General features: G+C 44.3%; 1 protein-coding gene and 1 long non-coding RNA gene across 5 annotated transcripts in view; one reads left to right on the top strand and one right to left on the bottom strand.

The window, feature by feature from the left end:
* The window catches only part of LOC146064204 (5-hydroxytryptamine receptor 3A-like), a 40,404-nt gene extending 27,774 nt beyond the window's left edge, over window positions 1-12,630 (top strand). For 3 of the 4 annotated variants that reach the window (XM_083177430.1, XM_083177428.1, XM_083177429.1), the window contains 3 exons: window positions 1,348-1,558; window positions 3,184-3,465; window positions 11,159-12,630. In XM_083177430.1, coding sequence (XP_083033556.1) covers window positions 1,348-1,558; window positions 3,184-3,465; window positions 11,159-11,427 — 762 coding nt within the window. In that variant the 3' untranslated portion in view covers window positions 11,428-12,630. The remainder of the gene's footprint in view (window positions 1-1,347; window positions 1,559-3,183; window positions 3,466-11,158) is intronic. The other variant, XM_083177431.1, reaches the window with a different exon arrangement.
* On the bottom strand, window positions 3,157-11,395 carry LOC146064205 (uncharacterized). The gene is made up of 2 exons (XR_014471765.1): window positions 11,054-11,395; window positions 3,157-3,439 (listed from the first exon to the last, which is right to left on the bottom strand). It is a non-coding gene; the product is annotated as an uncharacterized LOC146064205 (long non-coding RNA).
* Window positions 12,631-14,241: the final 1,611 nt, after the last annotated feature.

Genomic DNA, 14,241 nt, shown 5'->3' with positions numbered 1-14,241 from the left:
TCTTTCGGCCACTTTGGGTGTCATCAAACCCAGGGCTGTTACTGGGGCTTATATATGGTTTGAGCAGCTTCCTATACAAATTGTATGCAAATATTGAAAACAGAAGCGCTTGAGCTTGTTGTACTGCATACCCAGGACTGTGTTGTATTCATGACATTGCATTGCTGTTAGCAATCTGGTACAGTAATCACTATATATATATATATATTTATAAAGAGGCCCAAACCATGTACTATAATAGCCATGTTCTCTGCTGGATGAAGATAGACCTTCTATCAATTAAATAAGCCTCGCTAATGTAGGCAACACCTAGTTACCTGGTCTGGTGACTGACCACACCCCTTAAGTATGAACCCCTACCACAAAATTCACCAGGTGGGCCCTTAATGACCTAGTCCAACATTGTGTGACTGGTGTGCAGTCACATTGTTGACATGGTTAAAATGTTAACATCATAAATGTCAACACCTGTAAAATGTTGACATGGGATAGAATGTAGACATAGTCAGAATTATCAACATTAGCTTTAAGCTTATGGTTAAACTGGAGGGGCTTGTAGGACTCATGCCTAGGCTTCTTGGAGTGGGTATGGATTGTATGGTCGAACTAAACATGGTTGACAGTCATTAGGTCTACACCACTAGGTCGACATACTGGAAGGTCAACAGGGGTCTAGGTCGACAGGTCTTTAATTCAACACAAGCATTAGGTCAGCATGGTCTAGGTCGACAGTCAAAAGGTTGACATGGGGTTTTTCAATGTTTTTTTCCCCGAATGTCGAGAAAGTCGTCATGGACACAGTTTTAAGTGCACCATGTTCTCCCGCGTGGCTCGCCATGCTTCGGGCACGGTGCCTCGCTGCACTTGGCAAACTATTTTATTCTCCCACAATGCCCTAGTGGATGGTATGGCATGAAATACCGCCTGTCAGCACATGATGCTAAAAAACTGTGAAAAAACCCATGTCGACCTTTTGACTGTCGACCTAGAACATGCAACCTAATGCTTGTGTTGATCTAATGACCTGTCAACCTTGTATCATGTCGACCTAGACCCCTATCGACCTTCCAGTATGTCAACCTAGTGGTGTCGACCTAATGACTGTTGACGAACCAACCATATGCCCCAGGAGTCTGGGAGAGCCACCCAATATGTGGGAATCTCCAGGTGTTCCGGAAGGTAAGTATGTTGAGTAGGAACCTTCCCAGATGGCAGGATAGCATTGATTAAGCCCTTCATAAATACCCTCTATTGTCCAAGCTAAATATTGTAGTATAATAGATCCTAATAAATATACATGTTTTGTTACTAAAATTCAGATTTTTATTCTGTACCTATTTACTCCAGGTAGTGATAAGACGTCGCCCAGTCCTGTATGTGGTCAATCTACTTATCCCTAGTGCATTCCTAATGCTGATTGACATCCTGAGCTTCTTTCTTCCACCACACAGCACCGACCGAGCATCCTTCAAAATGACTTTGCTCCTGGGTTACACAGTGTTCCTGCTTATAATGAATGACTTGCTCCCAAGTACAGCAAATGGAACACCACTAATCGGTAACACTCTAATTTGCATGGCGGATACATAAGTCACCTTGAATACATAGTAATATCTATCACTATTTTGTTGATAATTTTTTTTACAAAGTTAAACACAAATTCACAAATAACTTTCTGGTATTAAAATGCACAACCAAGCACTAGGAGTCACCGGAAGCCCCAGATTGTCATTCACTTTGTTTGTGGGCCGGAGAAGGCAGCAATGGTCTCTGTTTCATCTCCGTTTTGTGGAAATGTCGAGGCAGGTTCTCTGTCTTCTGATGGAGATTGCCTGGCCTCATGGAAGGAGATGTAGACATGGGCCACTCAGCCGGCTGATGGAGTTGCTCTGTGCTCAGTGATCTGATGCACAGCACTGGATCACGAATGCATGCATGTAGGGGTATCTGCATTACCATATCTGCGTATCACTGCTGCTTCCACTAGGTGTGCGTTTCTTTTTGTATTGGTCTCTAGAATATGCTTTGCTCAGGGTTATGGAAGTGTATTTTATTGCTGGATATTATATAGCCACAAAAAAGGTCATAAAACAAAGATTATTATGTAAAATGTGCACCAAACCTTAATGGAAAAGCCAACCCTTGCAGGTCCTAAAGATAGTTCTAAGGAAAAGTGAATAGGGACTTTGGGTGCTCAAGACAGGTAGGAGAAATGTCTCATTTCAAAGATCTGTATTAATAACACATCCATCAGTACCAATACAGTGATGTATAGGCAGTGGTGAAACTTGTGGGTTGTGGGTCCAGATGCAAAAACATCATTTGCACTATTTTATTCTCCAGCCATGCCATAGTGGATGGTAGGGCATGAAATACCGACTGTCGGCACATGTTGGCTCAAAAATAAGTGAAAACCCCCACGTCGAACAATTTGACTGTTGCCCCAATGCTTGTGTCGACAAAATAATGACATGTCGACCTTGGCCCATGTCAACCTTCAGTGGTCAACCCAATGTATGTTGACCTCAGTGCTGTCGACCTAACAACCGCATACCAGGCAGCAATGGGCCCTTTAGTCCTAAGGGGGCCTGATGAGCTGCACCTGCTGCACCAATGGTAGTGTCGCCTCTGTGTATAGGTGTATAAAGCTTCATTATTAGGGATGGTATCCAATAACCCGGTTAAAATTTTTCCGATGTTTCAGCATTTTTTTCAGGGATTTTGCTTGGCCTGCTACAAAATCCCTGATAAGTCGTGTCATGTGGCGACTAATGGAGGCTAATTAGATGACAGGTAATAGGATATCAACCATAGTGGCACTGTATGTATCAGTTCTTCAACTTGGAGGAAAATGCCAGCAAAGATATGCTATATAGTCTCCATTAACCATGACCAAATGAGCCAAAAGCTATGTGGATGATATCACTGGCATGACATACACTAGTAGGTCTAACAGTGCTGCAAATAAATATTTCTACTTTATGACTTCACATGGAGAATATACTGTATATATCTCATTTACGTGACTGTTTGTTGTTTTTCAGCTCCCATAGCAATAAATGGTTATTTGGATATTGATCATATCTATCACATCCATCTAGTTGTCATCACAGTACAGATGTCTTACAGAAAGAAACACAATCTAATATCACTTGCTAAAAATGAAACATCTTTCTTTTTCAGGAATTTATTTCTCGGTTTGCCTTGCTCTGCTAGTTCTTAGCTTATTGGAGACAGTAATAATCACTCATGTGCTGCATCGAGGCGCTCTACAGAATGGCTCCATGCCTTGCTGGGTCAGACGCTTTGTCCTGGGTTTTCTAGCTCAACTGATATGTTACCATGACCCAAATGTCAATGCAGAAAGTTCTTACTCCAATAACCCTGTTCTGTCCACCACCAATGAAAGTGATGCACCAAGACAGCCACCACCTAGTCCCTGCCATGAGAAAGTCAATGACAAAGGTAATATCCATGAGCTGGGTTACAAAATATAATGATCAAGCTAAACAGTGGGGCAGATGTATTAAGCCTCAACAAGAGATAAATGCAAGGTTGATAAAGAGAGATAAACATGCAGCCAATCATCTCTTTTTTTTCAAACACAGCCTGTAACATGGCAGTTAGCAGCTGATTGGATGGACGTTTATCTCTCTTTATCACCCTTGAATTTATCTCTTGTTAAGGCTTAATACATCTGCCCCATTGACTGAAAACTGCAAGAAAGCAGCCAAAGCACACACATTTCTGTAGTCTGGGATGTTAAGTTTATCCAACAAGCCCCACAACACAGTATTAATGTCCAAAATGACTCTATACCTTAATGACCAGGGGACTCTTCCAGCTTTGTCATGTGCTGGTTAACAGGACAGTAAACCCTCTGAAAAAAAATGTTTAGGTCCACCCTCTCTTATATAAACAAATATACATTAAGTACTACACTTCCCAGGCAAATGCAGCCATTTGCGGGTCCATGGGAAAGAGGTGGGGTAAATGATGCAAATTTGCATCCTTTAACCCTACCTCCTTTATATGGAGCTACATAACCCAGGTATAATCTCAGTCAGTAGGCAAGTATGACCCATAAGCAGAGTTGTATGCATCTTTGCCTCCCTAATCCAAAGCTTAATTTTGTACTCATCATTATCAAGTGTCTAGCCCTAATGGCTTTAGCGAGATACACACTCGCTGGGCTGTTCACTGCTGGGAGGGAGGGCTGGAGGCAGACAGGCCAAAACCGGGGCTCGTCCAGCATTAGCATCCCAATGAAAACGCTGGGTGTTCCCATTGGTGTGGAGTTAGGCTAATGCCTGCCGGGGGCGGCCGGCTGATATCACAGGACGTTTGCCGCCCACCCTGCAAATAAAAGTCAGTTTCAGTATCCCTGACATCTGTTAAATATGCTTCTTGCCATATTAATATTGCTATTATATTCTTGTCATTGATGTCTCTACAATTCTAATAAATATATATTTTTTAAAAAGTCAGTTTCAACTGACTTCTATTTGCGAAGGCAGGAAAAATCATTTGATGGTCAGCGACCATCGAATGATTTCTCCTGCTAGCGGAGGCATGCGAGGGGATGTGTTCTCATACACATTCATTTACATGGTACCGAGGAAAATCGGCAACGGGGATTCGTCGGGGCGGCGTCTCAGGCGCTCGGTAAGCTGCGATGTTCTCCTGTAGACGACATCCAGGCACCTAGCTGGATTTTGAGGAGGTAATCTATGGGATTGACGAATCAATCTTGGTGCATCGACGTCAGATGCATTGGACCAAAACCACTCCATTCGACTAAATACTGCAGAAAAGACCTACATTTAGGAGAATCTAAAATCTTCTTAATCTCAAATTCTTCACCTCTCTCAGAGTTTATTACTGGCGTCTTGGGATGTTTCTTCTGAAAGCGGTTTAGGCATAGTGGCTTTAGAAGAGAAATATGGAATGAATTGGAGATTCTTAGAGCCGATGGAAGTTTTAATTTATATGCAACAAGATTAATAACTTGGATGATGGGATAAGGGCCAATGAAACGGGGAGCGAGTTTCATGGAGGGAGTTGTAGACGTAGATTCTTAGTAGACAGCCAAACCATTTTTAGTGGAGGCACTGCTCTTTTTTTTCTGCCTGCAGCCTTCTTATAGCGCACAGATGACGAGAGCAGAATGAACTTCAGACCAGACATTGTGGAAATGCTGTAACAAGAGATTGACTGCGGGTACATGTTTAACAGGAAGATTACGGAACTCTGGGCAACGTGGATGTCTTCCATAAACAAGATCTAAAGGTCTAAAAAGGTGTAGATCCAGAGGAGGAATGGTATGAGTTATTGTGAACAAATTCTACCAAAGGTAACAGATCAGATGAAGAGATGTATAAACATAAAAATTACTCTAGATCTTGATTTACTCACTTTGTCTGTCCATTTGATTGGGGATGATAGGCAGAGGAGAATTTTAACTGGACCTGGATGGACAAACAGGGTGATCTGCAAAACTTGGCTATGAACTGTGATCCTCGATCTGAGACTATTTCCACTTGTAAGCTGTGTAACTTGAAGATAGAAGACATAAAAAGCTGGGCTAATGCAGCTGCTGAGGGTATTCCTTTTAATAGGAAAAAGTGAACCACTTTGGAAAATCTATCTACAACTTTACTCAGAGGAAGTTCAACAACAAAGTCCATAGAAATATGGGTCCAGGGTTGTGTTGGTATGAACAGAGGATGAAGGACCCCTGAGAAAACTTTAACAATAGTCAAAACCAGGCCTCATCGTCAGAACAGGTGGATCATCCATCATTGATATAAATCGAATTCTCAGTGACTAGGGAAGATAGAACCTCCTATAACATAACTTAAGTCATCAATAACCTCGCTATCTGAATCAGAGTCAAAATCCAGAGTGAGCATAGAATGAATGTTTTTTGAGACTGGCTGTGAATCCATGAATTTAAGACCTAATGAAAAACCAGGAGGTAAATCATACGAAACATATCCAAATCTTAAATTTTCTGGATTATTTATTTTCTTATGATTGATGGAAGATGAAGACAAGGAGGTATATGTCATCGTTTTGTACATAGACTGAGACTCTTGCGAAACCAGCTTGTTCTCTGGCAACTTGAAAGTCTCTAATATACTGGTCGGTACTTGTGAGTTATCTGGGCGCCCGATTTCTAAATCGGGTCGGATCGGGCACATCGCATCGCATCGCATGCGACCATCGGATGCGATGCGATGCGATGACCCGATTTTTCCATAGGAATCAATGTTAAAATGGACTGAGTCCATTTTAACATGGAATTCAATGGGAAAAAGGGGTCCTTTTCATACCCCTACTATCCAAGTGGGCATGGAGTTGGATATAAACCTGTGGCGAGCGTAGCGAGCCACCGAGCCCGAAGCGTGGCGAGCGTAGCGAGCCCCGCGAGGGGACACAGAATACCGTCCCCTCGCGGGGCTCGCTTCGCTCGCCACGCTTCGGGCTCGGTGGCTCGCTACGCTCGCCACAGGTTTATATCCAACTCCATGCCCACTTGGATAGTAGGGGTATGAAAAGGACCCCTTTTTTCCATTGAATTCCATGTTAAAATGGACTCAGTCCATTTTAACATTGATTCCTATGGAAAAATCGGGTCATCGCATCCGATGGTCGCATGCGATGCGATGCGATATCGCATCGCATCGCATCTGATTGTATGCCTTAACTTAAGGCATACAATCAAAAAATCGGGCGCCCAGATAACTCATAAGTACCTACTGGTCTAATAGAACTTGATCTTGTTCAGGGAGTATTGTCTTGGAGAACTGAGTTGTTGAGGAAATCCTCGTTGTTTGAGAAGAAAACTTGGATGACCCAATAAGGGTGCCTGGGGGTGAGCGGCTGTGTCAAGCTGTAGTTGGATATTGTGGGGTGTCACTCCCACTAAAATGTTCCCAAGAAAAAAATAGGGGTTTAACTGCGCTAAAGGTAGTAATGCAACAGGTGTCTTATACATACATTTAAAATAACATTTTATTTTAAAATAATCATAAATCTTTACAAATGATTCAAATTAATTTGGTGGGTAGAAAAAGCTGGTAGTGAGAGAATAGTCGGCATTCAATATTTATAGTCACCCAATAATGTCCATGTGGATTCCAGTGGAGTGTCCATTCCTTAGTGTTGCATCCCTATGTAGGTCCCAAAATGCAGCCTGTTTGTGGATATTGGTGGACTCTGTGGAGAGATGGCACTCTCCTGCTGTGTGTGAACCTGGTTGTTTGAGGGTTCCTTCTCATGCAGGCTTTCTTTCGTCCAATCAACCAACCTTCAACACCCATCCATTTGGACATTCCATCATAATACCATTGACCTTCCCATATCATACTCGGGTACAGCCCTATATATTGGACTAACTGGAGACTTGGAAACACACTGGAGAAACTGGAACTGTAGAGGTAAGGACTGTGACTTGTAAACTGCAAAAACGGAGCCTTGCCTCTAGACTAATACTGTGAAGGGCAAGGGCTGAGGCTCCTGCTTCACTCCCGGATCTATCGGGTCAGTCCAAACTGTCAAAACAGTAGTGTTTGATGGAATCAGTGGTGTATCAGGAGTAATGGAGACAGACAACTTAGGGGGTTAAAGCTTGCAGGTTTTATAGACAATAATTATTACAAGCCAATTGCGAAAATACAAGGAAAGACCTCTTAGAAGTAATAACAGTCTCTATAACTTCGGAATGAGAATACTGATAAACACAATATCTTCTTAGACTTCTTGAAAAACAACAATAATTGTCTCTATACAGTAACTTTAGGACAGAAAACAGTAATAGTCACAATATCTTCTTGGACTTGAATAATGAGCAATGACTTCATAGATGTTAATAATAGCGACAATAGCAATGACTTCTTAGACTTAGAATAATAAACGGTACTTGGGTATTATCACGGCACCCACGTTCCCTACGTACGTTAACTTAGTGAAATCGCATTGCATAACGTTCTATTACAATGCAATGTGATTTTACCCTTCCCGCTCCGTGTTATTCCCGCCCCCTGGCACATCTTGTCAGAAATTAATTCTGAGGTGATTGTGTGAGGTGATTGGACGTGTTTTCCAGAGATAGAGTGATTTATAGTAGTTTCAGTGAAATTTTCAGTGAATTTTGCTTCATTTCGACTGATTCCTGTGCAATGGCAGCATCTTCATCTGTGAGCCTGTTCACCCTGCCACAGAATGAGGAGGACGCTGTTCATTTCTTACAGGAGCATCACCTGCTGCCAGTGACAGCGACGTGCAGTAATGGGCACCCAATGAGGTTGTCTGTCAAGGAGTGCATGTAAAGGTTGCCACATCAATACATGCCGTCAAAAGGTGAGCCTGAGACCGGCCCATTTCTTCCCGGGGTGCCGCTTGCCTTTTGTAAAGCTGGTGAGGTTCATTTACGCATGGTCAGAGGAGATGACCTCTATTGACTTTTGCCAGCGTAAGCTGAACCTGTCTAATAAGACAGTCATCCACTATAACAACTGGATGCAGGAGGCATGCACAGTGGACTTGCTGGCACAGCCACAGCGCCGCTTTGGGGGCCCTGGACAGATCGTAGAGGTAGATAAAAGCCTCTTTGTCAAAAGGAAGAGTAATGTGGGCAGAGTTTTACCTCAGCAATGGGTGTTTGGAGGGATATCCCGCAAAACGGGACAGTGTTTTATAACCGCAGTGCCACAACAGGATGCCAGCACCCTCATGGCCGCTATTAACACCCACATAGAGACGGGGACCACTATTTATAGTGATTGGAACGGGCAGGATACCACCATGCCCTTGTTAATCACAAGTACAATTTTGTGGATCCGGAAAGTGGTGTCCACAACCAAACAATTGAGAGACTTTGGGGTTCAGCTGAATGGAGGAACAAGCACCAACGTGGGACAGCTCGCCAACATTTAGACTCTTATTTGCAAGAGTTTATTTGGAGAAAATGTTTGGCAGGAGATCACCCATTTGATAGAATCATGCATGCACTTTGCTCCCAAAAGCTGATTGACTTTTTAATGAATCTTATTGTTAGTATAATTGTTCTTGAATAATTGTCACTTTTATTTTTGATTAATTTTGCTATGAATTGTTATATGTTCTTGAATCATTATTTATTAACTAAATTCCACCAGTTACTCGTTAACACACATTGTCAGATGAATAATATTGCTGGTGTGAATGTGTCCATAACACACCCCCATTATCCACGTTAGCCCGAAGCGTGGCGAGCGCAGCGAGCCCTGCGAGGGGTGGCGGAACGTGTACTCCGACCTTTTCATACCCCCACTATCCACGTCGGCGTGGAGTTGATTTAATATAGTGTGGCGAGCGTAGCGAGCCACCGAGCCTGAATCATGGCGAGAGCGCAGCGAGCCCCGCGAGGGGACACGGATTACATGTTAAGTATAATAGATAGATTAAGGTTTGTGAGGGCACTAGGGCAACTCATTTGTGTGTGCATATTCCCCCCCAAAAAAATGACATACCACATTGTGCCAGCCAATATGAAACACGGCTCACTTCAGTATGCATCATAGAATCCCCAGTATGCCACATAGTACCTCCAATATGCATCAATTCCCACCATAATATTATCCACCTGTGCCTCCAAGTATACCACATAGTGCCCCTCCATGTACAAAGAAGGGCAACTATAATAGTGCATGTAGATAATGTCTATAATAGTGCATGGCCTACATCACAAAACTTATTTGGAAAGACTAAAATATCTTAGTATAGTTTGGTTTAGAGCAGAGAAGGGAAAGGGGGACTTGATATAAACTTTCAAATCTATAATAGGGTTTTAACAAGGTCCAGGTGGGAAACATTCTTCACAGGAAGCAGAGCAAGAGAACATGAGGACATGCACTGAAACTAGATTCAGGGGAAATTTGAGGAAGAATTACTTCACAGAAAGGAAAGTGGATAAGTGGAATAGCCTCCCATCAGAGGTGGTGGAGGCAAATACAGTAGAGCAATTTATTTAATTTAATTTATGGTTTGAGGTAACATGTTTAAAAAAGGGGCAGACTAGATGGGCCCTAGTGGTTCTTATCTGCCGTCAAATTCTATGTTTCATATGCAACACAGAGCCTCCTATATTAATATTATGCACAAGTGTCCCTTCCCAGTGTGTCATCAGTTCCTAGTTCCTCATTGTGGCCTACAGGCCTTGTATGTAGGGCTTGCTGTGAGTTATCCAGTTCCATTCGCTACATTCCTTTTCCCGGTCCAGTCATCTGGTGAATCATCCGGTTCCATTTCCACAATCCTGTCTCCGGCCAGTCATCTAGTGAATCATCCGGTTCCATTTCCATAATCCCATCTCCAGTCCAGTCATCTGGGGAATTGTCCAGTTCCACTACTGCAATCCTGTCTCCGGTCTAGTCATCTGGTGAATCATCCGGTTCAATTACTACATTCCACTCCACTAACCCGTGTGGAGGGCCGCGTCCTCCCCACTGGAGACTGCAAAGTGCCAACTTCCTTGCGGGGGTCTCTGGTGAAGACCGCCAGCGAGTTTAGACTCCGCACCTCCATTTCGGGTATTCTCCAACTACCGGATGCCTGTTGTCATGAGGTCCCAGTTAATGAGGAAGCACTATATAAGGCCAGCCAGTTTCCAACCTCCTCAGTCTGCTTCTGGACCAGGCCCAAGGTTCGGTTCCGGCTCCGCAAAGCTCATTATCCATGACACAATATTAATATGATGTTCTAGTGTGCCCCCAGTTTGAATAATAGTCATCTATATTAATTTAATGTCACAGTGCTCACCCAGTACTCAATATATTGCCTCCCATTATGCCAAAGATAATTCCATATTAAAACTACAGTATGTCCCAGTGCCCTTCATACAGAGCCCCTGAGTACTTACCAATCAACAAGTCAGACCTGGTCTGCAAATCTACGGAGCTCAGCAATCAGTTTGCCACCTCCGCACCAGAGAGAAAACCTGCCCCAGTCCACTGTTGCGAATGCTATCACAGATGTGTAAATATTGGGAAATCCATTCGCAATCACTCACCATCGAATGGATTTCCCATTACATTCAGGAACAAATCTATCATTTGAAACAAAATGTTGGCACAAGCAGGCATTACGTATCTATGTCATCTTTCTCTACTTGCAGAGCACAAGGAGTTCTTCCCGATAGTCTTGGAGCTGATCCCCCCGGAGGCTTTGTGTCAGGGCACAGAGAGACAGCTGGCACTTATCAGCCAAAATTTGCAAATGGTGCGAGAAATGTTGGAGAGCCGGAACCAGCTGCGGGCACAAGAAGAAGAGTGGGTGCAGGTTGGCTATGTGTTAGACTCTCTGCTGTATCGTTTGTACCTAATCTTCATTGGTTCATATGCCATCATCATCATCAGTGTGTGGTGTATCTGGTATAATATATAGGAAATAAAACATTTTCCAAAATAGCAGTGGGGTGATAAATCGAATCAGTATAATTGATGTTACTGTCTCCATTTTCGATTTTCAGTATGTGACTGGTATGAGTACAGGGACAGCACCACACACTTTCTTCATAGGATAGATCCCATTATTACATTAATATTGTGTCATGAGAGGTGTTTCCTAAGAACAGACGTGCATATAATCACAACTATACTACAGTATATTTCTTGCATCCTAAAGCGAATCTGTAGATTACACATAGTGGAGTGTCCATATTTTCCAGTCCATCAAGTTATTAGCAAACAGAAGTATTAATGCACTGCATGACTACTATTTATAAGATCTGAATGATATTGATAGAGTACTGGTTAATACAGACTTAATAGGCTGGGAATTTGGAATCCTTGGATTTCCTATCATGAGTCTCGTACTCGCAATCTTTAGTTCTTCACTAAACACATTGGGACAGATGTATTAGGGACTTCCTTATTCTGGTTGACTTGCAAGTCTGTGAGTCCACAGACGCCGCTCGCATTGCCAGCCATCCCCTCCCCCCTCGCACGCCGCAATTCCCTGCATGGCTGCGAATGAATGATTTGCATAATTATCCATTCGCAGCCAGGGAGATATAATTCGAGGGTCAGTGACCATCAAATGATTTCTCCAGCGCACGCAGATTAGAGACACTGATCTCTGAGCATCCTGTGTGGGAAGCAGGCGTGCAGCATCCAGTGATGTAATCTGCCCCCACGCCAGCATCAAAGGGCGATCACCATGGGAACGCCCACTGTTTTATTGGAAGCGCCCTAGCAAATGCAGTGGGGGTTCTAGTTGCCCGGAAACCCCCCTCTTGGCAAGTACCTTAAAGTAGGACAACAATAGCACTGGTATATAATATGATCAATAGAGCTGCCACCACATCATGCAGTGTAAGGGACAGAGCAGACAGAGCAGAGCTGCTGCACATGGCTAGTGTACCAGCTTCTTCTACCACATTTACTGTATGTGTGGATCTAAGACCTCAAACATCACAATGGACCAGAGAGCAGCTGCCAGGAGGAAGAGACAGGATCCTTACCGTGGGAGATTCTGGGGGAAATTTACCAATATGAAAAACCTAGTTTTTCGTATTGGTATTTTCCCTACGACTGCATACGACTGTTTAAGTCGTATGCAAAGTCGTGTTCCGGAGGATCAGTTACAAAGCAGTCATATACGACTGCTTTGTAACCCTCCGATGGTGTAATGATTCGTATTAGCGGCCGTATATACGGCCGCTAATACGAATTATTTCTAGCAGTCTGCACGGATCAGTCAGATCCGTGCAGGCTGCAAGGTGTAAAAAAAAAATAGAAAAAATAAATAAATAAAAAAAAAACCGGCGTGGGGTCCCCCCCACAGCCGAAACCAGCACCAGGCTGAAGGAGCCGGGGCCGGTAATTAAAAATCAGGGAACCCGACAAATAGGGGTTCCCCGATTTTTAACAACCAGCCCCAGGCTCCAGGTCCGGGGCTGGTTCCCAAAATACGGGGGACAAAATGAGTAGGGGTCCCCCGTATTTTAAGAACCAGCCCCAGGCACAACCAGCCGGCAGGGTAATGTCACAGCCGGGGGACACTTATAATATAAGGTCCCGCGGCCAAAACATTCTCCCTACCGACCAGTCAGCCTGGCCAGGGGCCCTGGGGGAGTGGGGACCCCCCCAATGAAGTCCCTCCAGGACTTACCTGACCTGGCTGAAGCCTGGTGCTGTCCTCGATGCCCCTGGGCGGTGGGCATCGAGCTGATAAATGGTGTAAAAAAAAGATGAACCTATTGTTTTTTACTGTGGCACTACAAGTGCCAGCAAGCCTCCCCAGCAAGCTGGGACTTGGAGTACCACAAGTCCCAGCCTGCTGGGCATTAAAGGGCCCGCTGGCACTTGTAGTTCTACAGTTAAAAAAATAGTGCACAAAACACACTGACACACTTTTAAAATAAAACTTTATTACACACAAAGCCCACACATACTAATACTTACCTATCTTCTTCCCATAGGTCGCCCTGGTCCTGTGTCGGCGTCTTCTGGTCCTGTGTCGTCTTCTTCCTCCATGTCGACCGTCGCTGTCGCCGTCCGGATCCGACGAAATCCATTTGGGAAGCTGTGGAAGGAAACCATACTCACCTGTCCCAGCGCGACGTAGTCCAGGTAAGGGTCTTTGCAAAAAAACAAACCGACACCCCGAAACCAGACCGGACTGACGGAGACGCACGGTGTTTACATCGTGCGGCTCCGCCTCCCGAATGCCGCTATTGGCCGCCTTGCGGCCTAGCGGCCAATCAGGAGCCGCTAGGCCGCAAGGCGGCCAATAGCGGCATTCGGGAGGCGGAGCCGCACGATGTAAACAAACACACGTGCGTCTCCGTCAGTCCGGCCTGGTTTCGGGGTGTCGGTTTGTTTTTTTGCAAAGACCCTTACCTGGACTACGTCGCGCTGGGACAGGTGAGTATGGTTTCCTTCCACAGCTTCCCAAATGGATTTCGTCGGATCCGGACGGCGACAGCGACGGTCGACATGGAGGAAGAAGACGACACAGGACCAGAAGACGCCGACACAGGACCAGGGCGACCTATGGGAAGAAGATAGGTAAGTATTAGTATGTGTGGGCTTTGTGTGTAATAAAGTTTTATTTTAAAAGTGTGTCAGTGTGTTTTGTGCACTATTTTTTTAACTGTAGAACTACAAGTGCCAGCGGGCCCTTTAATGCCCAGCAGGCTGGGACTTGTGGTTCTCCAAGTCCCAGCTTGCTGGGGAGGCTTGCTGGCACTTGTAG

The sequence above is a fragment of the Crinia signifera genome, chromosome 3 (genome assembly GCF_055691185.1).
Source record: "Crinia signifera chromosome 3, ASM5569118v1, whole genome shotgun sequence".
NCBI classification, from domain to species: domain Eukaryota; kingdom Metazoa; phylum Chordata; class Amphibia; order Anura; family Myobatrachidae; genus Crinia; species Crinia signifera.
Note: the sequence above shows the minus strand (reverse complement) of the source record. Positions and strands in the feature narration are given on the sequence as shown.